The following is a 27,156-nucleotide window of genomic DNA, read 5'->3' on the forward strand; positions in this document are numbered from 1 at the left end:
ATATATATTTAACTTTTAAAGAATATAAATCATTTGGCTCTGAATTTTAAGCTTTGTCTTCTACATTTCAGAATTAAGAAAAGAAACTTAAACATTGACTAATTGGGAATTGTTCCAGCGTATCTTCCTGGCTTATAAAAGTAGGAGGGGTGCTCCGTCGCTATTTTTTTCAAAATCTACAAATTGTAAAAAATAAAAACTTTCAGGACACTGGTTCAGTCCAAAAATACGTGCTTGCAATGAGGCTACCCCTTTCCAATAATAATAATTCCAATAACATTTTAAACCTCAAATTTAGATTATTCCGATAATCAGAGTAAAATTAATATTTATAAAAATATTATATATATGTCTTAAAATAGTTTATTATTGTAGTGGGATGCTTTAAATGTGCTAATTTTTTAATAATATTTAATAAATTTATCATGAACATAATATTAAGATAGCATGTTAAGGTTAGTGTAACGTAACCATGGTTATTACCTATTCATTACGGCGTTTAATTCAGTGTTAAATTTGAAGAGATATTAAAATTTAAAAAATAGAATAACTTTATGAGAAATTCTTTATTTGGAAATTGGAAATCTTTATTTGAAATTTATTTTGTATAGATCCCTTTATTGAATTCATGAAAATTTGAAGTTGAAAATTTTCTTTCTTAATTAGCATGGAGCTTGTAGGTATGTAATATCTTTTTTTTTTAATTTAAATTATTAAAACTTCATGTAAATGAAACTTAGTTGTAGTTAGAATTGTAATCTATTGCGTGAAATAGGCAAGTTGTGGATCTCCGACACAAACTTCAATAGCAGAATTCTCTTGACACTGGTCAAAAAATGGTGATTCAGCTCACCATTGTGCCCTCACATTTATCAGATAACTACATTCTTTTGATCGCTAAGGTTTCTTTGATGTTCTAGCTGTTTAGAGACAATCATACGAAATATGTTCGTATATCTGGTGCCAATCCTGACTGTGGTACCACTATTTTAAAATATTCTTAAAACGAGAGAAGTTGACTGCACATCGATGACTTTCTCGCCTTTATTGGTTTAATGGACATTGTCTACCTTTTTAGGGATCAAAATCTTTAGAGATACAACTTATGATGAGCTCCGTGACTTGTTTCTTGTCTAAAATTGTCTTCAACTGATTCGAAGTTTAAAATTTTGCTGTGTAGCTCGAACGTTTCTCAGACGGCGGTTTGGGTCCGCTGCTGGATAAAATGTTATAAGGAGGCGTTTGTATTTAACTGGATTCATGCTAGATTCATTAGTGTAGATTGAAATCATAGAGGAATATCTTTGTCTCACTTACATCAATAATCTTTAAGTTTTGTTGCAAAAACTTAAATACAAACTGCTGACAATTTATATATATTTGGTATAAGTTTTTCTTGTACGGTTCGTATCTAACACTGATAGGATTTTTGACTAACTCTAATATTTCTAACCTTTTTCATTTGTGAAGATCAAGTTAAAGAGGGAAGAATTGTGACTGTTTCCCTCATAATGTAGTGTGGACTGATAATAGATTCAGTGCATGTATAGAGAAAAGTGCTAAACTCGGTTGGTAATGGGGCAGCTTAACCCCTAGGGGCTACGACCCAGTACAGCATTATTAATAGCTTTTTTTTTTTTTTTTTAACAAATCCCTGCTTATTGTTATCCTCATTTAGTTATTATTGTTTTCGTTTTGAAGAAAGTAATTTTCATGATTATATTTTAATTTTTTCCTGTTTTCTTTTACAGATGAAAGTAAGTTGGACTTATCGGGACAGTGTCTAAAGAAGATTCCAAAGATCCCGAACGCCGAAAGCGCTTCTAAAGTTACAGAGTTGCACTTAGATAATAATGACATAAATAGATTAGAAAACATTTCACAATTCCCGTCTGTAGTTGAAGTAAGTACTGTATTCCGGTAAGTATTGTATTTCTTGCCTGATGATCTGCCTCTCACTGTTTCCGTGCACCATGATGGCTGGTTGTGCTGAAACATATGTGTTTACAGTGACACTCTCCCATCATTTTTTATTTTTAATAACATCATAGACTTGAATGTGCATAATCAGAACACAATGGAGTGTTTCTAACATCAAACTGTGGAATTTCTATACCTAGTCTGGCTTTCTGATTTTGCCACTTTTAAAATGCATTGAGTTGAGGAGCAACTATGGAACAGAATATTCAGCTGCAGTTAAATTACACTTTGATTAGAATAAGATACATCCAGCGGTGGGCCCTGTTTCTCAGGCACCGCAGCTAAAAGAGGCTTATTGTGTTGAACCTTCTACGTCTAGTTGAGAAAACTTTCCCTTTTTTTAAATTAAGGGTTTATCATAGAAATCGTTTTGCCAATATATTGTATCTCTCACAAGTGAACTCATATCGCAAACTAGAACCTACATTACCTGTAAGAAGCCCATTTTCCTGACTAATCTGGTTCCATTCTAGTTTGAGAGGCTCCTCAATTCCAGTTTTACGCATTATCTAACCATCAGTGACCCTTAATATCAGCATCTCTCAGCACCTTTCAGATGTTACTTTATTACGCCGAAAGACTGTGTGTCTCTGACAAGAGATTTTCTACACTACCAAACAAGCTGTGAGTTAATTCTGAAGGCTAGTGTCTTTAGTGGCCAGTCCAGTCCACATATGTGACACTTTTTCTCAGAATTTCTTCAGCACTGGACATGAGGAAACGGGCCTACATTTATGAAGGAATGTTTTCCGAAAGACCTTTCAATAAATTACTCAATAAATTTTGCTCTGTACTGCAGCTTATCTTGGATCGATCGGCGTTGCTAGTTGTATAATATCTGGCACAGGCAATAACAGTCTCAATGTCCAGTGGTGCTCAGCCTGGCCCGTACCTTCGCTTGTAACAGAAGTTGCAAACAGAGGCAAACCCGTAACTTTTCTGCCGCTTTTTGGAGCTTTTGGACCTAAAATCGTCTTACCCATAAGTAAAGTATTATTGCCTCACAATAATATGTATTTGTAAAATTAAACATCCCTAAAATTTTAAACGCGCGTACGAATGGGAGGCAGAATGCATGTTCTTGCATTACAATCACTTGTAATAACAACCACAACTTTAAATTCAACGTCATCTGATTCCGAGATGCAGACATTTCTTTGAGCGTGCTTCATTTTCTTCACACATGAAGACTTACCGATTGCCCTAGATAGTCATTTATCTCACGCTACTAGATCTCAGATGTTTGCCAGACTGTGCACCTAACACATTGATGCCGTTTTATTTAGTAAAAATTTAATGTTTTGTTTGTGTTACAGTTATCCGCCACACATAATGCACTAATTAGGATGTATCCGATTGTTCACCTGCGCCATGTAGTTCGTCTCGACTTGTCACACAATCAGCTTGTTAATATAGAAGGATTGAAGGAACTAGTACATTTAACACATCTAAATTTATCCTGTAACAAAATTAAGGTTAGCAAGATTTATTTCTGTTATGTCTCACTAATTTACTACTTGAAAATTCAAAAACTAACTGACTTGCTCTCACCTCTTCTTATACTCTGCCGGGTCTCCAGACAGGGGCAAGGAAGATAGATAGGCTATCCAGACGAGTATGATTAAGAAATTAGATTTTGTAAACCTTTGTAATTACTTAGAAGATTTTTTTTTTCATACGATAGACTTTTGGGGTCCCGTCTCCCAGCCAACTTCATTGAAAATCTCTCAATGAATTGAAGAAGCTGTCAGATAGTCGCCTGCCACGCGCTCACCTAATTCAAACAGAAAACGAATCATGTTGCGTTGTTTACCATTGTTGTTATATTCTTCCGCAAGATTGTTCGGTATCTTTTCCCTTAAAGGGTTTCTCAAACCTTTCCTGCTACTTTCGCCTTTTCTTTCTCCTCCACCTACTATTCTTCCCCTTATACTGATTTTAGATTGATGGTAGATAAACTTAGAGCGCGGGCCAATTCATTTTCTTTCACATTACATTGACTGAAATCCTGGTACTGTCCACCCTGTTGCAATCATCAAACATGCATCTTTCCTAACCCTATAGTTTTTCTATCGCACAATCAACAAACAAACCAATGAATAAGATTAACTGCAGTGTTTTCACAGCCATGTATACTGGTCATACTACACAAGTTAAAAAAAAATAAATAAATAAAAATAACAACCATGCAGGGATATAAGTAACCGAAGACGAATCACTTCACGCCACAATGCTTAAATATACATACAACAGCCTTAATATGAAGATAATGGAAAAATTATATACAGGGTGTTCAGCATAAGACTACCGTTACTTCGGGAGGCGATTCTAGGCATCATTTGCGACAAAAAAATAAAATAGAAAATGAAACTATTAGTTGGAAGTTAGATAATTATTTTTGATTATATGTATAATTCACGTATATCTAAGTGTGTAGATGAAGAGATGTGTCGTGTTAGTTTCCAGATACAGCAGATATGCAGGGGTGAACCGCGAAAGATTAAAACATTTTTTTTAAAATAATCTTTGCAGCTTCTCCGCCTCTTCAAATATATTTCCTCCCCCCCACTGTGCTTCATAGGACATTACTGTCTTTGAAACTGTTTTAAATACATTTCTCTTGGCGGAATATAGGATATCACGATTGTTTATAAAATAATTCCACTCTGAATTTAGTGCTATTTTCGATTTGTGAAGTTTATCATGAAGGTGAGATTTAAAGGAGAGTATAGATGTTAATATTATTCCCAAGTATTTGTACCTATTATTAACTTGCATTAGTTCGTCTACTAATTTCCATTCCCATTTTTCGAGGGCTTTCCCCCGTTTCGGAAAACTAATATTTGAAAATTTGTTAGGTTAATTTTCAAATTTCACATATTGCAAAACTCAAAGAACACGTTAATCATAATTTGTACCTCCGCAATCAATAGTCTGCTCTTAATCATTGAATAGTAACAATAATAATAATAAATAATAATAAAAAAGTTTATTGGTTCAAAAAATATTACAGTAATATAAAAATAAAAACAAAACATAAATAATGCATGGAATTTACTTCGTCTGCATTAGTTGTACTTGATGATTATTGATGAATAAAGTAAACAACAATTGGCTTAAGAGGTATCCCTACTTAACACTTACGTTTGTTCTGAATGATTGTGTGATACCTTCTTTAAACCGTACAGAGCAATCAGTATCAGTGTGTAAATCTTTAATAGCTCGAAAGAACTTAGTCGAAAGCTCTTGTTGATGCTATTCACATATAAAAGAGCATATAGATCTTTACAGTCGAAAGCAGCGGGCAAATCCACGAAAAAGGCGCTTAGTAATAGGTAAATATTTATGTGGATATCACTCTAAATTTAGAAATAATTGATAAAGTCATTTTCAAAAAAATTCTAAAACCTTCAAAAGTCTTCTCTGTAATGTTACAATTCTGGTTCACATATTTTCTTTATATTTGGAATAAACAGTGCTTTTAATATAAGATGATGTGTAGGCGGCAGAACTTCATGAGAGATGTTTTAAAGGGTGGTTAGAGTTGCAATCCCGAAAGAACTGCTCAAAACATTTTTTAATAAAAGTGAAATGTATTTGTGGCAGTTTGGTATGAGAAAATCACTAAAAGTTATGGAAGGGTGATGACAGGATTGTGGGTAGAAGTTGCAGAGGTTCAAAAAAGGTAAAATAGGATATAAAAGTGTAAAATGTATGAAGAAGTTCTCGCTGCTCGTTTACTTAAGTGTTCAAGTGCTACCCAACCATCACCTTTAATTGGCTGCCATGTTTGTGGGCTAAGTTTTGGAATGTGTTTGCTTGATAGATATATTTTGATTGCAGGCGATCGAGCAGCTGCGCACGAACACACTACTGGAACAGCTGGACCTGTCCGAGAACGCTATAACGGCCATTTCCAATATTAGTCAGCTGGCCAAACTCCGAGTATGATGCTTACTTGTTTTACTGAAGTCCTTATCACACTCTTGTTGCTATAGTTTTTTTTTTTTTTTTCAGAAGTTATTTCTGCACAGAAATCTCATCAACCAGCTAAGACATTGTGAAGTGTATCTTCCTATAACTTTGGAGACCTTGACTCTGGCAGGAAATAAAATAAGTGATCTCACGGAAATATCGCACCTAGTGAGTTTGGTGAATCTACGAGAAATCTCCATCGTTTCCAACCCGTGTGTAGAGATGACAGGCAGCGCTGTGTATCCTTTACACTTAAGGCCCGTAGTCCACTGAAATGCCTAATCCACCAGGCTCATACCAGCTTTTTAGACGATTCTAGTGCAGCAAAATAACCAGTTGATGTTTCCAGTGAAGTAATAAATCCGATCTACGGGTTGAACAGTGTTCACTCGGAACTCGTGATGTATTTTCCTATAAATAAGAACTACTCATCTACTAATTATGTATTATCTCTAGTTAAAATTTCCAAAGATAAAATCGCGAGCCTTCTGATATGTTATTGCAGATAGTAAATGATAAATGATGCAGTCAGATAACTTAATTGAGAGTAAGAATTGCTGGTGCCATTCGGCAACTTTATGAAGACGTATCAAAAGTGGTAATATAGTTTTTAAGATAAGCTATAACCTTCCGCTGTCGAGGAATGGTTGGAGTAAATGCAGAAGGATCCAGACGCGACCACTGGAGCATTATCTTCCGTAGAAAGGGTTCCAAAGGGTACGCTGAGCCGCTATCTGGTAAAGCTAAATGTCCAGATTTTAAACCAAGATCTGATTTCAAGACCAGAGAGCTTTCTAGTAAAACGAAAAGTGTGTCCATTTGTGCAAAAATGTTCTTAAAAATTCAGAAGATAACCAGTTTTTATAAGCCTGGTTTTGAGTAATGAAAATTGTATATTTTTGGTAAGTCAAAACAAGCTGCGAAAAACAAGAAGTCATGTGTTCGCAGATGTAAACTAAGATCTGTTGGAAAACAAACTTATATGAGAATTATACCCTCTGACCTACTCAGTGAACAGCTGGACTGTGTTTTGTGTCGTTTTTTAACGCAAGCTAATCGCAAAAATGTAACACTGCTGACCATCGTTTGCGTCTATTTCATATAAAGCAAGGAGAGTGGCAGGGAATTCTTATGCGTTCGGTCTTAGCTTGCTTACAACCCCGAAGCGCATCTTCTGGTTTCGTTCTTCTAATCTTCTAACTATGGCTGATTATCTGCAAAGATGCAAAGTCTGATTAGGATGCTAGCAGTGAGCCTCCGCAAAATCACCCAGAGTTCGTGCGATCAATTTCAAACGCTGCACAATGTGAAATGCTGAAAGTGGTAGAAAATGAATGCTTAAATTCTGAAAGAGTAAAATTTAATCATTTTTTTGTTATCTCTAATATCTATTCTATCAAGTTGGTATTTGAATGAGTGCGGTAAGGAAACTATCATTTAGTAAGTACATTTGTTCCTTAATGCATATCTAGAGGGTTCGACTACAGACCGTTCTTAGTGAACTGGTGCACGGGTCTAAAAGTGATCGATGGCTTTGGCGTGGATGACATAGAAAGGTGAGCTGCTTGTTTTATTTATGTAAGTACTCGCAACTACAGTATTGAACTTCATCTTGATATTTTGAATGGAGGCGTTTTCTTACAGTGCATTTCGCATTCATTCCTTTCTTTGAGTTAACAAAAAAACTATTATTGAGTTATTTTAGCTTGATTCTCATGTTTAGACTAGTGTCAAGTTTAGGGGAGGGAAGAAAGTTATGTAAAATCATTATTTTATCTTATTTTGCACGCTTTCCGTTGGAAGTGTTGTGTTTCAGAGATACCGTGCAGATATAAATTTAAGTATTGATGTAATAAAATTAATGATACATGGCAAAAAACAGTAGTTTTTTTTTTTTAAATTCTATGCAGTTGAACGATTCTGTGAAGATGTTATAATATGATGTGTAGATCTACACATTAAAAGGTAATAATAGAGCTTTTCTCTTTCTACAAGTTCATACTTAACTCTTACTCTTTTATTCTTTTTACTCTTTTTTATTTAGTAAAAGTTTCTAATTTAAAGATGTGTGTTTCAGTTTAAAAGGAGAGTGGCTGTACTCGCAAGGTCGCGGCAGACAGTTTCGCCCTGGCCAACACACCCAGCTGGTGAAGTACCTGATCGAGACATGTCCGCTCAACAACCAAAGTCTCCAGTCAGAACATGAGCGCAAGCTGCGCGTCATTCTCAGCAAGGCCTATCACCACCAATCGCAGCTACGAATGACCGATCAACTCACAACACCAGGTTTATATTTAAGGTCTCTATAGTGAATATAAGGTTATTGGGTTTGTTATTCTTGTAACTCGCTTACGTGGCTTTCTTCTTGTAATTTGAACCTAAAACCAAATCATTGCAATATTAGTAATTTGACTAATTGAACTTACCTAACAAACAGAAGGGTCTTCTCATTGCGCGACTTGATCCATTGCCTCACAAACAGCTGCAACTTAATCGCAATTCGCCTCATCCACTATTATTCTCTGTTGCTCTCCCGTAACATAACTACTCTATTTATCTTTTCCAACATGGACTATCTTTAAATAAGTTTTTTTGTATTATGTGTCACGAGATACTTGGATACGATTCATGTATACAACTTGAGTGAGTACATCTTTTTCGTACTAACCTCGCACTTCCATTGCTTCAGACAACTGCATGATTCAGCTTGCTATGAAAAAAAAAAAATTCTTTGACCATCCCATCATTTGCCCATTCACTTAACCGCAAAACCAGGTTAGGTTTAAGGATTAGGTAAATTAGAACTAATTATTAAATTTAGGAATTAAGGGAATTATAATTAAAGGGGTAGATTTAAGTCGCGACAGGTCGTAAAATAATTGTAAGTAAGGGTCCAAGAATTAGATAAGTTAAAGTAGGTAGGATACGCATGATGAAAAAGTCTGTGGCTGGTAAAGAAGAAGCGGTGAGGAGAAGCAACATGAAGAGGTGAAGAAGGAGAAGAGTAGGTTATGTAAGGATAGATAACTCGCTGTGGTGCGCGATCGATTAAGGTGATTGGCCAACCCTCACGAGTAATAGGGGGGCTGCAATGTTTTAACTTCTGCTTCCTGTACGAGAAACGTTGGGATTTAAGGAACTGAAGAAACGGAGAAACGCAAACGAGATTCCAGCCTGAAGAGAGGGAGAAAGGGATGCCCAACATAAGTGCTCTAATGTAGTTATGTGAGTTAAACCGGTGCCATTAAGAACTTTCAACTAACAAGTCTTTTTTTTTCTGTGATTTTTTTTATGGGACTCGATACTAGTTTTATAATAATAATATTATTATTATTATTTTGGCGCATCGACTACCGAGGTCATTAGCGCCTATTATTATTATTATTAATTATTATATCATTATTTTCGAATTACTAGCTAGGCCCTTAATTTTTGTTTTGTTTATTCAACATTATTTTGTAATTAAGTTGATTTTCTTTTATTTCATGCGATTTACCATTATTTTTGATCTATTTGGTCATACCTGCTTTAGGGCATTTTCATTTTTGTTACAAGGATTTTTTTTTTTTTTAATAAAACGTAAATGTAAGAAAGCATATACTTTAAAGTTTCTTTTTTTCATTTGAGAATTGACTTATCACTGTGTATGCGGTTAGTGGAGTGACCGAAGAAGGTAAGCGCGCGCAACGGAGAACAGTGTAGTCTAGTGGATTAGACACCCGGCATAGGTTCGCAGCCTGAGTGCAGAATACTTCTCTTTCATTTTATTTATTTTTCACTCTGTTTTTCCATCTTTCTTCTTTTTTATTCCCCTTCTCTTTCCGATCTGCTCCTTAATTTTTCCTGGCTGACATAACCCTAATATTTCAACTTTTCCGAATCCCTCTCAACTAAGCTAGCAGGCACAAAGTTACTCTAAAACCACCTTTCGCCTGTAGAAAGGAAGTGGAAAATTTTAGCGTGTAACAAGCTGTCACAAGGTCTTCCTCTTTTCCCTCTGCTAGGCGGTAGCCAATTAAAAAAAAAATTTTGTAAGTCTCTGCATAAACCATAGCAACTTACGTTCACTCATTTGAACTCGGATGGTGCCTTGCATTGGCTAAAGCACTTAACATACTATTAGAAATTATTATAATCACGTAAACAAAAAGGGAGCAACCTTTAGTTACTTGATTGTAGCCACAACGTAAACTTATCTCCGAACGTAGTATCCACGCTTCTAAATATATCGAATTCATTAGAAGACACCATCCGTTTCGAAACGTTTGGCCCATATGTTGATAACGCTTCCTTTAGATCTAGGCCCGACTCAGAGTTCGTAATGAAAAAAACTATTTTTAAAATCCTTATGAATTCTAGGTGTACATTATTAACGTTTTCATGCTTATTTTCAACTGGCCCCGTGTTGATAGTCCCAGCTTAAGCCAGCCCACCTACTTCAAACGATTCTCGGTTATCAAAAGGTAGTCGAAACAACCAGACGTTGTAACTACTCGCCGGATTATTGGCCCCATTAATGAAACGGCCGAACTATACATCATACATCTCTCATCGAAAATAGGTGCACCTTGTTATTTTGGTTTAAAATTCTGTTTGATTTGTAGAATGCATGGCTCTCCTGAAACTTTTATTAGTAGATCGTGTTTCACACAGTCCACACTTCAATGTTTTCAGCCTTAAGTTATTTTTTGTATTCTGGTTATATGTGGGAGTATAAAAGTAATATGTGGGTCGGGCTTCCCTCCTGGAAGAAGTCCTTGATATTTGCTTCTTTTTGGATACCAACCAATTTCGTGATATTGAAATCGGATGAGCGAATATTTAGAGGAGAGGTATGTAGTGTGCAAAAGCGCATAAATTTACGTGTTGGTGTTTCTAAGTTGCTTGGGTCAGTAGGCCCACTTAGTAACTTTTGCTACTTTCTGAATTATGTTTTCTTAGTAAACTAGTACCTAAGGGGTGCGTTCCACTAAGCGACCACAACGACCAAAACATACCTTCAGGCGTTCCACTTGGCGACCGCGGTCGTTGTGGTCGTGGCGAAAACGTCACTAATGACGTCACTATTTTCGCTCATGCGAAGCCCACAACGCCCCATCTATAGAGCTGGGTCGAAGTGGGCGTTCAGAAATATGGCGCAATTTTTAAAACAATATATGGCGACCGAAAAAATTATCTCATGTAAATGAAAGTATTATTTCATGTAAATAATAGAATGTGTTTCTCGAAAGTCTACAAAAAATAAATAAATAAATAATTACTTATCCCTTACATACTAAATCACTGAATAACACAAAATCATTTACCTGAAATAACTTTTAAATTCTTCATCTGAATAAAGATCAATTACACTGATAGTTAATAATACGTGGCCTAAGTTTTCGCTTTTTATCATTGCGATTTTGTAAAATTGCATTCCACTCTTCATCGGAACTAGTTAAACAACTTTCTAAAGCAATATTAATAAATATCCAACTGTTGCCACAAAAGACATTTTAATTTTATTTAAACATAAATTTTATAAATACTCCACTAAAATGTAATATAAAAAATTGAATTATATATATTCTTTTAATATAAGTCAACTTTACCAATAATTAATAGTTTATTATAACTGCTTATAAACGGGGTTAAAATTAAAAAATAACCTCTTCAAGCTTCTAACTTATTTTCGAGGCCGCCATATGTAATGTTTACATGAACGGTTAAAAAGCCCACAGACCATTCCACTTGGGTTTTCGATCGCAATGCTCGCAAGCAAGTAGAACGGCCAAAACCGCGGTCGTGAGCGTGGTCGTTGTGGTCGCTTAGTAGAACGCACCCAAGATCGCTTACAATGCTCAATTTATTGAGGAACGCTTATTTGTTTGTTTTTTGTTTTTTCGTTGTTTTTTTTTTTTTTTTTTTTAGTGCACACTACCTTAAATTCCAATATACACATGTTTTTATTTTCATGAAATTAAGAGAGGTAATATGAAATCAACACAATTGATGAGTTCAGAAATTCGGAATGTTGATTTATTTTACCATTTTTTCAGGGAGCAGCAGTGCGCGTAATCCACTGTCGGAACTGATGACCCGTAGCTTAGATCCTGCACTTTTGGACAGTTGTAAAACCAGCATGATGGAAAAGAAAGCTCAGTCGGCACAAGGTTACTATCAATCACTCTGTTATTGATATTTTACTTGTTGGTTTGTTGATCCACTGTCGTATCTTGGCTGCCACCTCATATACAATTCTAGTGGTTTAGCGCCAAGAAATGAATTTTTTAAAGAGTCGAAATCTTTGCTGCTGCCTCAGACCACATGTGTCCTGAGCATCTGTGTAAGTTTCTTTTCTCATGTAACTTAAATAAACTAACATTTGCGCTTATTAATTTCATAAGCGATGACCATGAATGATAAGAATCCAGCCATAAGAAGGACCAGCTTTTGAGTCATGCTTTATCGAACTTAAAAAAATATTTTTCACGTTGCTTTCAACCTTTGTATTCCATTCCTCTGCGTCAATGGTGAAATTCAGGGCATACGTCAATTTATTTGCGCAGTTCTGTAACACCAAATAGTCTTTCCTTTGTGATTTATCTTAGGTTCCGGAAAGATTTGATTTTCTAAACCTTTGTCACGTATTGATAAATTTCAAGATACACTCCCATTTAGAAGAAATTATTTATAACTTATCAGGTTAAGAAGGGCGATGTAATTGTAGTTGACATCTAGTTAAAAAGTTTTACTTGTTTTTTTACAGTAAGCTGTATAAAAACATTGGAAAATAGTGCACAACGTGTTCCAATTTTACAATGTTCTTAGTTTTATATCTTTGACTATTATTTCATCGTTTTATGGTCCCTAAGTGTGGAAAAATATCTTAAACTTGTCCGACCCTGTGTGTGAGTTTGTGTGTATATGTATGTCTGGGTTGGTGGCTAATTATAAGGATAAATTTTTGCAGAAATTTATTATTTGTAATTATGTGTTACAGATGAGAGTTTAAGCCGAAGCCTACACGGCGAAATGAGCAGCACGCCATTGCGAGAGTACCCAGCCGCGAGAGTGTGCGAAGTGAAGAATGCAGCAAGCGGAATAATTGCGCCAACTACTTCTGCGTCGGTCCCTCTGGATACGGCCACAAAATTAGTTCCGGTGCCCGAGTCTTTGATCAGTCCGATGGTTACGTGCACGCCACCGCTAGTCGCGTCTCATAGCGCAACTCCACAAGCTGACACTGAAGTCTCACCGTCCAAATTAGAGACCATAAGATGCCGGGCAGAGCAAAGAACACGGGCGGCCCGCAGCCGCAAGCCTCATAACAAGAAAGGTGAGTAGTCCAGTTAGTCATTGCTAGTTTGTTGGTAAAAGGCAAGTCTTAGCCCGCATCAACTCTGTTTATGTAAGCGACATATTCGGCCGGAAACACATTAGCATTTATTTTTGTGGCGGTCATTAGCTCTCCAATATTTTTGTTACTTTTATTTAAAATGTATTTTGGTTTAACTTTACATAAGAATCCTTAGATAAAGTAGCCAGATGTTCCAGGTTAGCCGGGACAGCCTATACTTTTATCTGTTTCTCCCTTCTTGAAAAAAATGTTCCGTAATTTTTCCAGTTTTTAATAAAATGTCTTTGTTCACAATCGTAGCAAATTAATTGGCTCCTTTAATGTCAGATGAGTTTTTAGTATCAGTTCCAGCCCAGTACATTAGCGCAAGTTCAACTTATATAATTTTTGTAGTTTTATGTGAGAGGACATCTGAACATATCAGTGCACTGCTCACATCTGGAAAGTGACCTCTCGTTACAGACAAAACTGCTTTAATGTATCAGGCCTTCTTCAGCTGGTTTTCTTAAATAGGAGATATTTGCTTATAAGTGTATTGATGTTGGATTGCAGAACAAGCAGCTATATGTATTCAGAAGATGTGGAGAGGCTATTGCACCCGCAACTTGAACCCGCGCGTGTTGAGTCTGCACCAGCACCTGCAAACCCAAAGGACGTATCAATACATACAGTATGTATAACTTTTCTTATTAGTTTTAGTTTTATTCACAAGTGTTGAAGAATAAGAGACTTGCCCTATTGTTATTCTGAATGAACATCAGTTTTCAATCGAGCGGTTGCATTGTGAAACCTTTGGAACTTTGAGACCAAAAGAGATAATAGCACAAAACGAACTATTATGATAAGTCTTTAACCTTTTTAGTAGGGGAGATTCCGTCTACTAGATCCAAAAAGGGGAAGGTACAATAAGTCTCTTGTGGCTGCGGTGCCGTGGGGCATAGGTCCTGTCCCTTTTCTAATCTAATCTAATCTACCTTGTGTTATTCTGAATGAACATCAGTTTTCAATCGAGCGGTTGCATTGTGAAACCTTTGGAACTTTGAGACCAAAAGAGATAATTGCACAAAACGAACTATTCGGTCCGTTGTGGATGCCACAGGCACCAGCGAGGTGGTGAAGGATCTCTGCATATGCTAAGTAAGCGGAGGAAATGAATAGGATAGGTTGAGGAGCGTGTGCATATGATTGTGTACGTGCGTGTGTATATCAAGAACAGAGAAGTAAAGAATATTTAGGCGAAGTTTAAGGTTTCTTGAGAAAGACAATAATTTAAGAAAGAGCGGAGGTAGAAATGAGTGGAGACGAATCGTTTAGGAGGCCCACGTCCTTTTAGGATCGTAGCGCGAATGGATGAAGAAGAAGATGGGTATCAGTTTATCATGTAACTGACGCAAACAGTAACAAAGAATTCGTGAAAAAAGTTGTAGTTATTGTATGCTGAGTTAAAGGAAAATCTTGTAATTTTATCATTTATTTCATTTAAATTAAAACTATTTAATACACTTCAGTTTCTATAGCATTTTACTAATTTCCTCTCTTGAATTAAAAAACAATATAGCGCTCCTGTAAGTAATGTTTTTTATAAAAAAAAAAAAAAAAAAAAATTCAGTGAATGATAGTGTCTAGCTAAAGTTTACAGTTAAACTTGTTACACATTCATTTCATTAATCTCCTTAACAAAAACATTTTTAAAAGTTAAGTACAAGGGTTGATTATACACCAAAATGTACACAAATAAGCAAGTACCCATTTCATTAATACGTACTTCTAGTATCATATTTTTTATAATTTATTGTCTCAGACCCCTTGGCTGACCTTTTATCACCCATAAATATATTCTTCGGCTGCATGTAGCCATGCCTTATACACTTTTTTTTAAAAAATAAAGTATTATTATTATTAAATATTTTTCTGTTAGAATATTAAAAGGTGTATCTCATCATCATAGTTAGTATTAAAAAGACACTTCATTTTAACTCGATTCCAAATTATTCTTGTGATTACCTTTATTCTGAATAATCATCAGAATATAATCATCACTTGCACATTAAAAAGAAATAGGGAAAGTTAGAGTTGGTCTATTATTTTCAGTTAAACTTGTTACACATTTATTTCATTAATAACATTTTATATTAAACAGGATGAACCAGTAAGTAACGTTCATAGACCAGTGTGTGTAGTACATCTGAAGTGGAGTTCTATGAAGTATTGGCCAACTTCATATTTTCCACTGTTCTTGATATACCGTTTGAAAGCCCATTAGACAAGGAAACTTTTATAAAATGTGCCAGCACCTAGGTCTGATAATGATCACATAAAAGCCTAATGAGTTTTCTTAAAAATTTCGATTACTTTTATTTTCCCAGTTTCCGGAGGAAGATTAAGGCTTTTTGGAGAATGATTTATGCTTCGAAATGGTGTTAATTTTTAGGAAATTTATCTATCCTTCTAACCGTGTCACCAGAATCGAATTCGGACTAAAACTTTCTGAGTAATAACATCTTTATTGGAAAAAAGTAATGCTTTTAAAAAAAAAAGTTAAGTGACGTCACTCAAGAACAGTGGAAAATATGAAGTTGGCCAATACGTCATTGACCTCCACTTTAGATGTACTACACACACTGGGACATTATTACTTACTGGTTCACCCTGAGTTTACATACAGGGTGTCCCAAGCCATATGGATAACGACTTTTTCTTGGAAACTAAGATAGCTAGAAAAAAACAAAAAATACGTGTTCCCTTAGTTTTTTGTAAGGAATCCAAATTTACTTTGTAAATTTTTTTTGGTGCTGCCAGAAGCGAGATACAGGCACCAACTTCATTTTTTCAAATGGGAAGGTGCGGTTTTTATTTCAGCAATAGATTCCTCTATTTTTTTTAAAGAAAAATTTACTCGAACGATTTTTTTCTGTGAGCGATATTTTAGAAGTTATGAATGAAAACATGATTCTTATAATAAACGTCAAAATGATAATATTTTAACGGTTTTTTGATTAAATAAGAAGAAAAGTACTATTTTATTATAAATTTTACTCCTCATTAATATTACAGATCATGCTCGAAATGGCCTTCACCATTGGAGTTGCATAGACATGCTCTTTCCTGCCAATTGTCCCTTACTGCCAAAGAAATAGATTCGGCTTTAACCGAGTTTCAGGCATCTATTATTCTCTGCTTTAGTTCATCTACAGATGCAATCCCGGCTTGATTCTGATACACCTAGATTTAGAAATGCTTTTTGATAGCCCATCAAATTTCCTATCGAGATATCTCTTTACATGCCTGATGGTGTTATATCCATCACGGGGGCTATTCAGTGGCCACCTCGTTCACCGGATTTGACACCTATGGACTATTTCTTTTGGGGATACTGGAAAAACAAGGTGATTATTCATAACTTTTTTCTTTCTTTTCTTATTTCTGCTTATCTAAAAGCATTTCTAAATCTAGGTGTATCAGAATCAAGTCGGAATTGCATCTGTAGATGAAGTAAAGCAGAGAATGCTTATAACTCGGTTAAAGAGTTATGACACGGTTAGAAAGACAGATAAATTTTCTAAAAATTGATTCCATTTTGAAGCATATGTTATTCTCCAAACAGCCTCACTCTTCCTCCGAATGCTGGAAAAATAATAGTAATCGTAATTTTTAAGAAAACTCATTCAGTCCTTACGTGATCATTATCAGACCTAGGTGCTGACACTTTTTGTAAAAGATTGCTTGTTTAATGGGCTTTCAAACGATGTATTATTTTCCATGATTCCTTTTATCTTCGTATGATAAATTACGTTTGTATTACCAGAAAACGTGTTCACGAGCACTCATCAGTGTTATGGTACGACAGAAAATTTTGAAACTAAGGTAACAGATAAGTGAAGTTTATTTGTAAGGCACCTAGTTGTACTGGTTAATACCTAATTCAGATACAACGATTATCTGTTGGAGGGTTCAAAGGGTGGTGGCGAAGACATGATCTGGGCAGGCTAGATATTCGACGTTTCAGACCATCGAGTGAAAGCCACGGGTTTAAGTTTACTGTACGCTTTATTTTTTAGATATCCCCACAAAAAATAGTCCATTGGGGTTAAGTCCAGCGATCGAGGTGGCCATTGGATGGGACAATGAGTCCCTAAGCACTTTTCATGGAAATTTCTGTCCAGGCAACTTCGAACAACTAACTCTCGCATTATGTGCCGGGCAACCATCGTGTTGAAAATACATATCTAGCCGACGTTGTAGAGGAACATCTTCAAGCAGAACTGGCAAAATGTCTCGTAAAAGTTAGATACCTTGCACCAGTTAAGTTCTCTCTGTAGAAGTATGGGCCGATTAGTTAATTTCCTAAAACTCCACACCAAACGTTTGTAGAAAAAACAACCTGAACGTCGAATAACTCTAGCCTGCCTAGATCTTAACTTCGCCACCATAAGTGCTGTTACAAGCAAAGCGTGGGAGTCCAGAATTTAGGCTTGCCTATCAGTTGATTGTGCCCAGTTTGAACAAATTCTTTAAAAAAAATAACGTAATTTTGACAATAAACTGAAATTTGTTTTTAATATTTTAAATTACTCTAAATTTTGAAAAACCTAGCCGATTTCAATTCATTCCATTTGAAAAAACAAAGTTGGATGCTGTATCTCGAGATACAGGGGTTTAAAAAAATGGGTCAATCACTAAAAATAAACTAGACTAAAAATGATTAAATAAGGGTTTTTTATTTTTTCGAAATTTCCCACCGTTAAAAAAAAAAAGTGGGTGGAGCATATAACTCTGGTCACCCTGTAAATATATATGTGGCTTGGTGCCAATGTCAGATTTTGGTAAAAATGAGTAAAAATCTGTTTTGATATATTAACCAACCATTAGAATTTTTCTTGCAAGGAGTGCCAAAGTCAAGTTCAAAGTAGAATAAATAATTAATTGTATTAGTCTGTATGGACCTGTATTAGTCAATGGCAATTTTCTAGTTGGTTTGTGTTTGCAGAAAACTGTCGCAGGACATGGAGGCGACGAAAGCTGTGTTGGACAACGAACACAAGTTGCAGCTGCTGCAGATGCAGGCCATTAATGCCCTTTGGAAAAAGGTAAAGTATATCTTAGAGCATTGTGTATAAACTTCATTTTCTTGGCTTGTTCATTTTATTTAGCTAGGCGTGAAAAATTCTCAGGAACACATTTGAATAGTGGGCAAATCAGTGTAAAATTTTTCAATTTCCTGTGACAAATATAAGGGAACCTGTCTTTCGAAAAGGGGCATGTAGACTACCCATTAAGCTTCCTTCAAAAAATTGGTTATAGATTTTTAGATTCTAATTTGTACTTTTCTTCGCACCTTACGTGAGTGTAGGCGGACGGAAATTTTCCATTAAAAAGGCTGCTAAAATTTTCGTTTTCAATTAAAACCATAATCCATAAAACATACTGTAATAATTAAATAATAATTTTCATATCCTTCCTGATAATAACTTACAATTTAACCACACAGGTAATAAAGTTACGCACTAAAGCGGCATGAAAATGTCCATACGGATGTCTCGATTTGACAAACGATTTTTCTGAAAATAGTGAAGTTTTTCCTTCAAAATTACGCGCAATATTTTTTAGGAGCCACTTCTTTTCGCAAGAGAATAGTCTTTGAAGCGCATATTATTATTATGTTATTCTCACAGGACCGGAGAACTGCGCATGTACAGGACGCTAAGAGGGTTTTTGATGAATTCGTGAACATATTCTGACTCGTTTATGCGTTTACGCAATTAATTTATGTATGGTACAGAACCTTAAAGTGAATTAAGATTAACCTCTAATTTAATACTTGTAATAACCAAGAAGTAAATAATATTTACTATTACAAACAAGTAAACTGTAAGTAACAAATAAAACTATCTAAATAGTTTTGTTTATTAATGAATTAATATTAGTTTATTAATGTATCTGCTCTTGATCAAACTAACTCTGAACAAAACAGTTTTGAGGCTAATCAAACACTTCACGCCAAAATATTTCACAAATTGACTATCTCCTTTCCGGCATTTTATATGACAGATTAGACATAAAATTATAAAGTTTAAATAATAGCCTGCTTTATGTTCAACTTTAAAAGTCTAATAGACGCAGAAACTAACATTTTAGGCAATATAAATAACTAGACAAAATTGAAGATTTCATGCTCTGCTGGTAACTTATGAAAATATGTATAAATATATCATTTCTTTAAACATTTTACTAGAAAAAAATTAAGTAATAGATTTTGGGGAAACTGTAGCGTTTTCAAGTTCAAAAATTTCTCTTTTGAACTACAGGCCTATAAATCATTCTAATCCTCTCGTTGGTGAATCAACAATACCCTTTCCATTGACTTACGTATTTGAGGAGAAAATTTGGGAATTGTAATAATAAAAGACTTTTAACGTGACTTCTACTTGAATTCCTTAAATTCAATGTTCACGAAAAGAATTTCAAACAAAAGCTAGAGATCAATTCCGAGTGGGTGGTATTTCAATGCTAAAAAGTTATCGTTCATAAAGTTTACTCTTCCGGTCAAACGGTTTTCTTCAAATTAATGAATTTGAAGGCAGGTTTTCTTACAAATACTACATAGGTTGAAATGTAAAATAATTAAGTCAAATGTCACTTTAGATTTCAGCAATCCTTCCAATGTCCTGGCCTGGTGAGCTGATTACAGGCTTATTCACGGGGCATGGCAGGTTCAGGAAGCACCTGCACAAGGTAGGGCTTGTCAGCTCGGAACCGTTGTGCAGATTGTCAGGAAGAGGAGGAACGGCCTCTCACCTGCTATTCGATTGCGTTGCAATCGAGCGGCTGCGCTAAGATATCTTTGGAACTCTGAGGCCAGGAGAGATTGTAGCGCAGAAGGAACTGGTAGGGAAAGTTCTCAACCTTTTTAGAAGGGGAGGTTTCACCTATTAGACTTAAAGGGGCCTCTTGTGGCTGCGGTACCGTGGGGCATGGGTCCCGTCCCGCTTCTAATCTTAATCTTAGATTTCAGCAACTCATTTAGTCCTCCTTTATTTATTGATAGAAAACAGTACAATAGCAATTTAGTCATTAATTTAGTAATGAAGTCTACCTCCCACATCCAAAAAAACTGTCCTTTAATGAATTTTTGTGGACAAGTTTTTTTCAAATAGTGTACGATGAGACACGTGCAATTAGTGTGCCATGTCTACATAAAATCAAGACATTTTAAATATATCCTGAGTGGGAGTCCAGAGCTTTGGCTTGCCTATCCGTTGATGGTGCCCCAGTTTGAACACCTCCTTTAAAAAAAAATAAGGTAATTTTGACATTAAACTGAAATTTGTTTTTCATATTTTAAAGTACCATAACTTTTGAAAAACCTAACCGATTAAAAAAAATTTTTTTTTTGTTTTTTTAGGAGCTCAAATACTAAAAAAAAAAAAATGCAAAAAAAATATAACATTCCATTTGAACGTTCCATATTGGGGTTTAAAAAAATGGGTCAGTCACTGAAAATAAACTAGACTAAAAATGATTGAATACGTTTTTTTAATTTTTTCGAAATTTCCCGCCGTTTAAAAATAAAGTGGGTGGAGCATATAACTCTGGTCACCCTGTAATCGTTCAGGTGATTTCTGGTTGAGGAATTTCGTTTTCTAACTTTATGGCTAACCGAAACGAAAAATGAAATTTGATGCGATTTTTCCTTTTTGAGCTCATGATCGTACTTAACATTGTAACACACACATAGGCCACTTTCGCAATGAACCGTGAAATTCTCATTTAAAGTAATTATAATACATTCAGCTGCAGTTAGAAAACTTAAAAAAGTTTGCGTAAAGATTCTGATCCGCATAGCAATGTAAATTTAGCTTATTGGTTCGATTGAACTTCAACAAAAAAGAAAAGTTTACACATTTCTAATTTTTCATCAAAGATGCAAATTCGGGAAGGTTTCTCAATAAATATTCGATCTCTCTACTTGCTCCATAAATAAAGGCCAATACTTCAAATAAAGCAGCGGTTTCATCTTACACATCGATTAACGCATTAAGAAAGATAAAAATCATATCATTAAGTAGATATGTAACACAATACTTAGACTGGAGGCTACAAAACTGTTATTCGATTAACTGATTAATTAGGCTGTATTTGTTGTAGGTAGTGAGCCTGCAGCCGTCTAAGTGGGACGAAAGTATTGGTGAGGTGAAGGACTTGGCTCAGACGTGTGATCGACTGAACTCTCAGGTTAGTCACCGAACAGACAATAAATTATTTTAGCCGGCCAGCATGCCAGCTCGCCTAGCTCAGTTAATTCTTTTCTTCCTGGAGCAGTCATTTGTCCCAGCGATTACCAACCTTGGCTCATACCATATTAAATTAAGAACTCTCACAGGATCCAGTTCCCTTCCTTATGAGATTGTGTACCCAATCACTTCCTTTTCCTTCCTCAGTTCATTAGTTACCTCGCAGAAGAAGCCACTTCAGTAGACTAAAGATCAATAGACCCTAAAAGGGCTCTGAGTCTTACGTGGCCCTTAATCATTATCTCAAACCCTCTTAGGACAAAACCCTAAGTTCCTCCCCCAGAAACAGCTTTCAGTTTTGCTTACGATTCGTAAGATATATCTCTCAAGCATCCCCTTTTACTGTAATTCCCTTTACTTAAAAGAAACTGAATCGATTCGACTAAAATGTAAAGGTGGCAACAGTGAAAGATGGGCTTGTAAAAGCAACAACATGTCTGACTGCAGACCATATGACCAAAGCTAATCTCTTTCAGGTTTAGAAGTTAAGATGTGGTTCTGTCTGTAGAGGTAGCGTTTATTTATTCGTCGTAACTGGTTAACTAACACTAGAATCATCAAGTGTAGTGTTGATCCCTATTCAGCCCTCCTTTGCGACGCCTCTGCCAACGACCTACTGAACACCTTAGAACCAGTTCATTCCTTGGAGGTGTTTTTTTTTATTTCCTGGAGTATGGTTTTAAGCCTAAATATTTCTTAGGATTTTTTTTTTTACTTGGCCGTACCACATAAGGATTTTTTTTTTTTTGTTGGATCCTTTCGACTGTGTCTTCTTTCTACAGGATATTCCTGGGTATTGCTAGCCTTTTTCAATTTCGATACTCTCATATAACATGTGGCTTCCGACTGTAGTCTCATATGAAATTTTTTTAACAAACACTTACGAGTTTATAAAGTAAAGTTCGGTGTAAGGGTAGATTAAACGACAAAGGTATACAAATCAGCAAACACCCTAGATTTGGTTCATACTTCAGCTCGGAATTTCAGCCATTTAGAAACGTTCGAAAAAACTTGTGTTTAATTTAAATTTTATAACAATTCATATCATTAAGAAATTTTTCTGCTTTAAATTTTCATTATATTGTTATTATTTATTAGATGTCACATACCTTTCTGCTAGCCATTTTCATCTTTGTTCACTAAATGGCGTCTTGAATTTGAGTTAAAGCAGAATAAGAGAGCCCAAATTACATGCAGTTGATGATAACAAATAAATCACTACTCTTAATAATAATTTATTCCTAAATTATAATTTCCCTTTAATTGAGTACTTTAAAGAATTTCGGTAGTCAATAATGAGTAAAGTACTTCAATAATAATAGCCTAACTTAAAAATATGCATATCTTTATCTATTTTATATATGACAGTTTAAGAGGTGGCTTACATAGCATGGGACTAACTCCTCTCCTATCGGATATACAGCATTGAGTTCCCTAAAATGCACATCTACATGTAATCTCGAATAGAATGTTACCTCATTTATGAAAATCGGTTCAAGCGTTTATGTGCTACATTCTATACTAAAAAAAGTAAGGGATAAGCTCAGTGGTTAACGTATACTGGAATCCAACGCGGAGATCCTGAATTCGAATCAAGCTGTTGGCCCTTAGATTTTCCCTTCCTACAGCTCACTGTCCGGTGATGAGAAGTGTTGACAGTGAAGAGAGAACACTGTCTGGAGACCGGAAGTGCACCGAAGAAAGTTTCGAGCGCTAATGTCCTCGGATGTTTAAGAAAAAACGCGTTTAAAAAAATTAATAAAATAAAAACAAGAACATCAACAATTACTGAAAATGCCATTTTTAGCTACATTTTTCTCGAAACCTATTTAACCTATGTTGTTGCCAAAAAATGTCACTTATAAACGAGGTTATGCTTTATATTTTAAAGAAAATTTGGAAATTTTATCTTTAACATAAAAAGATAAAAATATTAACTAAGTGGAGTCAACATTACGCTTTATCTTGTAGTTTTTGTAGATCAACCCTTATACAACTGTCCTAACGGACAGTTTTAACAATCTTTCGGCTGAATATTTCATTGGGATTCCACAGCACTGGATTTAACATTATGATGTCTCCTCGCTCGCTTTCAGCCCGAATCTGATTTCTTTTTTACAATATTAATCACCATGGAGCATTGATCCAAGATACTTAAATTTTTTCCACATTTTTTATGACTTATTCTTTGGTTTGTATTTCTAGGTGAAGAGACTCCAATCATGCATGCAAGAGGTACTGCGCTGCGTGAGCCCAACCTGCCAGACTCTGGTAACGTCAACTCAAACAGACATAGTGGCCGTGCACACGCCACAGACAGAAGTGGCCAACACAATTGAAGACGGCGAGGTGGTGTGTAGATTGGTGCACACTCAGTCGCGCCCGTCTAGTTTAGCGTTGGGGCCTGCCCAACAGGCCGCGCCGCAACAGCAACAGGTCCCACAGCTGTCTAGTTATGCCGACAGTCTGGTGGATGGTGTAATTAAAGACACTGTTCCAATGTCAGTTCCAGAAGAGTCATAGCCAATTTCAAATGAAAAAAAATTTTATTTCAATGTTCATTTAGTTTCAAAATTCTTTAAATTTCAAAACCTGTTCTGTATCCAAATTTATTTTGTGTAATTGAATAATCTGAAAATTAAATAAATTTTAAAAAGTAACCTAATTGAAGTCATCTTGTAAAAAAAATATTGAAACAGTTAGTGAGAAATAATTTGAAGTTATAGTTTCAAACAATTTGAAATAATAAGTGAATCAAATTTTGGACTTTAACCAAGTTTCCAAAAATAATAAATCTAAGGAAGTTTGGATTGGAGGGCGATGGACTGTTACCAAGTGTATATCTTTTAAGTTGCTACTCATATGTTTTATTTCTTTATTTTTTGTTATTATTAGTTTATTATAATTTTTATATTTGTATCATTTATTTAGGGCAGGGAGCAGAGGTGATTCTTAGGTTGGAAGAGTTGCTTCGAATGTACGAGTCTACACCGCCATGTTGGAATTTCGGTTGGAAGCTTCTTGTTTGGGTGAAGATTCAAATGAGTGAAGCTGCGGTACCTCATCTTGCTCTCCATATGTCTGTTCAAACAGAAACAAAAGCTGGTTTGCTTTTGGCCCATATTAAAGCATCAGCAGATAGGCGATCCTATTATCGTGCCCACTGGAAACCCTTTTAAAGTGAATTTTTTAACAGCTTTTTTAAAGCTTAGATACATAGCGCTGATGATATTAGGCCTTTTCTCAAGCTTTTCCTTAAAAACTTCCAAAATCAATTTATGGATTTCAATTCTATCTGTAGCCGCTTAGAAACATTTTCAGCCTTTCAAAGTAATGCAAAACTTCCTTGACAACTCTTGAGCTTCCACTTAAAAAGTGAGGCGTAATACCAAAAATGGAAAAATCAGACACTGATTAGAGTTAGGCGTGCAATTTGAATAAAATCCATGCGATTCAATCCCTGTTCAATTGCATAAATAACTATGGTTTGAAATAGCCTCGTAGTTCGAAGCAGATAACTTCCAGCACCTTTCAAACTAATTATGCTAATCTACCAAAGAACGAACCATCCATTATATTTAAGGCTTTTCAAGATGATGCTCTCTCTCTTTATATATATATATATATATATATATATATATATATATATATAAAATATACATTACATATAATATATCAGTACCCCGGAGATACACAACACTATGTCCAATTTTAAATTGTTTACAAGAGAGCAAATGAACGAGTTTTTTCGTGGTTTATTCTTACTTATAAGCCCACGGGAGTTATTTTGCTTAAATCTTTGGTCGATAATAAATAACATAGATGCACCTAAGTGATGGTTGAGTAATAAAAAAAGAAATATTGTATTAGAAACATTAAAAAAATAAATTTTGAACAAATGGACTTAGTGTTGTGTACCTCCGGGGTACTGATATATTCATTTGAGCTTGTCTGTGCACTGAGCATGCAGCAGAGCGTGTCTCCACTGCTCCTAATTTAAGCTGCTGAAACTATTTATAACCAAACAAAAAATGTGATAATTCTTTTAAAAATGTCTACTCGTACAAAAGTTTTACTTACAAGTTTTTCTAATAAATCATTTTAAAATTTAAAAATTTAGTTTTTAAAAAAGAAATCTCCTTTGATGATTAACCTTCTTGCAACCTTTTTCTTGCAGTTCTCTTGGTGTAGAAAAATGTTTTTAGGAAATTCAGTTTGGTTTTAATTGGCAAAATATCTGGGGATCGAAAATCGCAACAATTCAAAGTAATAGGACTTACAAAAAAAAAATTATAAATTTTTAAACCACCTTTTGTGATTGACTGTGGCAAGACATTTTCTGACAGCTATTCGTTCAGGCCGTTTTTTCCTCAAATTTAGTAAATTGGCCAGAAAGCCTACGTCACTACAACCTCGAGAGTCAATGGCACTCACAAGTTAGAGCACCTCTTCTGATCCTGTACGCAATTAAACTTAGCAAGCAGTCTACTGATGAGCTCTAGGGTAAGTACGAAGGCATCATTTTTGTTCTCCGGAGAGCCATAAAAGCCCTTTGCACTTAAACAATACGTACAGTACCAGTACCATTTCCACTTCTTCCAGACCTCACCTACAAATGCTATCCTTTGCATTTGCACATGTAATGCACCTGTTTTTTTTTTGTTTGTTTTTTTTCAATGGGCCGTCAAAAAGCTTACGATTGTCCAGATGGCGTCCGACATTTTGGGAGTAATCCTGAAGTAAATGCAGGATAATAATAAATTCTGTCCCCTGACTCTGGCTTGAGGTTTCGATCCGCTATTCCTGCGACTTGCAGCACACTTTACTTTTATGTCTGCACTTTTATCATCTGAAAAAATAGTGTCGTGTCCCAATTGTAAGTTTTCAGATTCCTAAGGGGTGCTCATTTTGCAACTCGTAATTGCGGTGACTCAATGTTATACGCGGGTTGGACTACTGAAGGCTGGTTCACTTCTAGAGGAATCGCTCGTGGCAATTAATTATCTACTGGTGTAGTACCCTCAGAAAAAGATAGTTTTCGACTTTTTTTCAAAATCAAAAATAAAAACTACTAGTAAATAAAAACTTGTCTTCCTAATGACATTCTTAATTTGGAAGCACAAACGAGCGGAGCACAAATGTTTGTTGAAAGGAAAAATGTTAAAAAGTTTAACATAAATTTTTTGGCCATTCTAACTTGACGTCATGTTAGGCTGGCCACTTTCTTTTCTTAATAACTTTTATAATTTTGCGGCACAAAAGACAAAATTTAGCAGTTCGACGGCGCAAATGTTGTCCAAAAAAACTTGAAAAAATTATGAGGAAGCCAGTCCAACTCGGCGGACGTAACAGTGTGTTAAAAATCATGTATCAGCAGATAGCTCTGAAAAAAATACAGTCAAACTGTCAAATGTGCTAACTGTAGAGGCGCACACAGATCCTCGGACTCTCAGTGCGTAATGATTGCTGCTACTCGCCAGAAATAATAATATTTTATAATAATAGAAATAATAATACCACGCTCTCAATTATTCAACGCAGCTATCCTCACTTCAAACTGGGGACCTCGTA

General features: G+C 35.4%; 1 protein-coding gene across 1 annotated transcript; it reads left to right on the forward strand.

The window, feature by feature from the left end:
- The first annotated feature begins 462 nt into the window (after positions 1–462).
- Cep97 (centrosomal protein 97kDa) lies at positions 463–25,700 on the forward strand. Its single transcript, XM_074130199.1, has 13 exons — positions 463–680; positions 1,752–1,903; positions 3,297–3,455; positions 5,824–5,925; positions 5,998–6,194; positions 7,428–7,511; positions 8,033–8,241; positions 11,994–12,107; positions 12,938–13,273; positions 13,847–13,964; positions 18,282–18,381; positions 21,440–21,526; positions 23,791–25,700. Exons 1-13 carry the CDS (start codon positions 668–670, stop codon positions 24,106–24,108), a joined length of 1,989 nt encoding a protein of 662 aa, XP_073986300.1. The 5' UTR covers positions 463–667; the 3' UTR covers positions 24,109–25,700.
- Positions 25,701–27,156: the final 1,456 nt, after the last annotated feature.

Source organism: Rhodnius prolixus, unplaced genomic scaffold (genome assembly GCF_049639745.1).
Source record: "Rhodnius prolixus isolate KJV_2025 unplaced genomic scaffold, Rpr scaffold_45, whole genome shotgun sequence".
NCBI lineage: Eukaryota > Metazoa > Arthropoda > Insecta > Hemiptera > Reduviidae > Rhodnius > Rhodnius prolixus.

Coding starts and splice junctions, on each gene's coding strand:
- Cep97 (XM_074130199.1), top strand. Junction 6,195..7,427: donor GAGATGACAGGCAGCGCTGT/GTATCCTTTACA, acceptor ATGCATATCTAG/AGGGTTCGACTACAGACCGT. Junction 12,108..12,937: donor GAAAGCTCAGTCGGCACAAG/GTTACTATCAAT, acceptor TATGTGTTACAG/ATGAGAGTTTAAGCCGAAGC.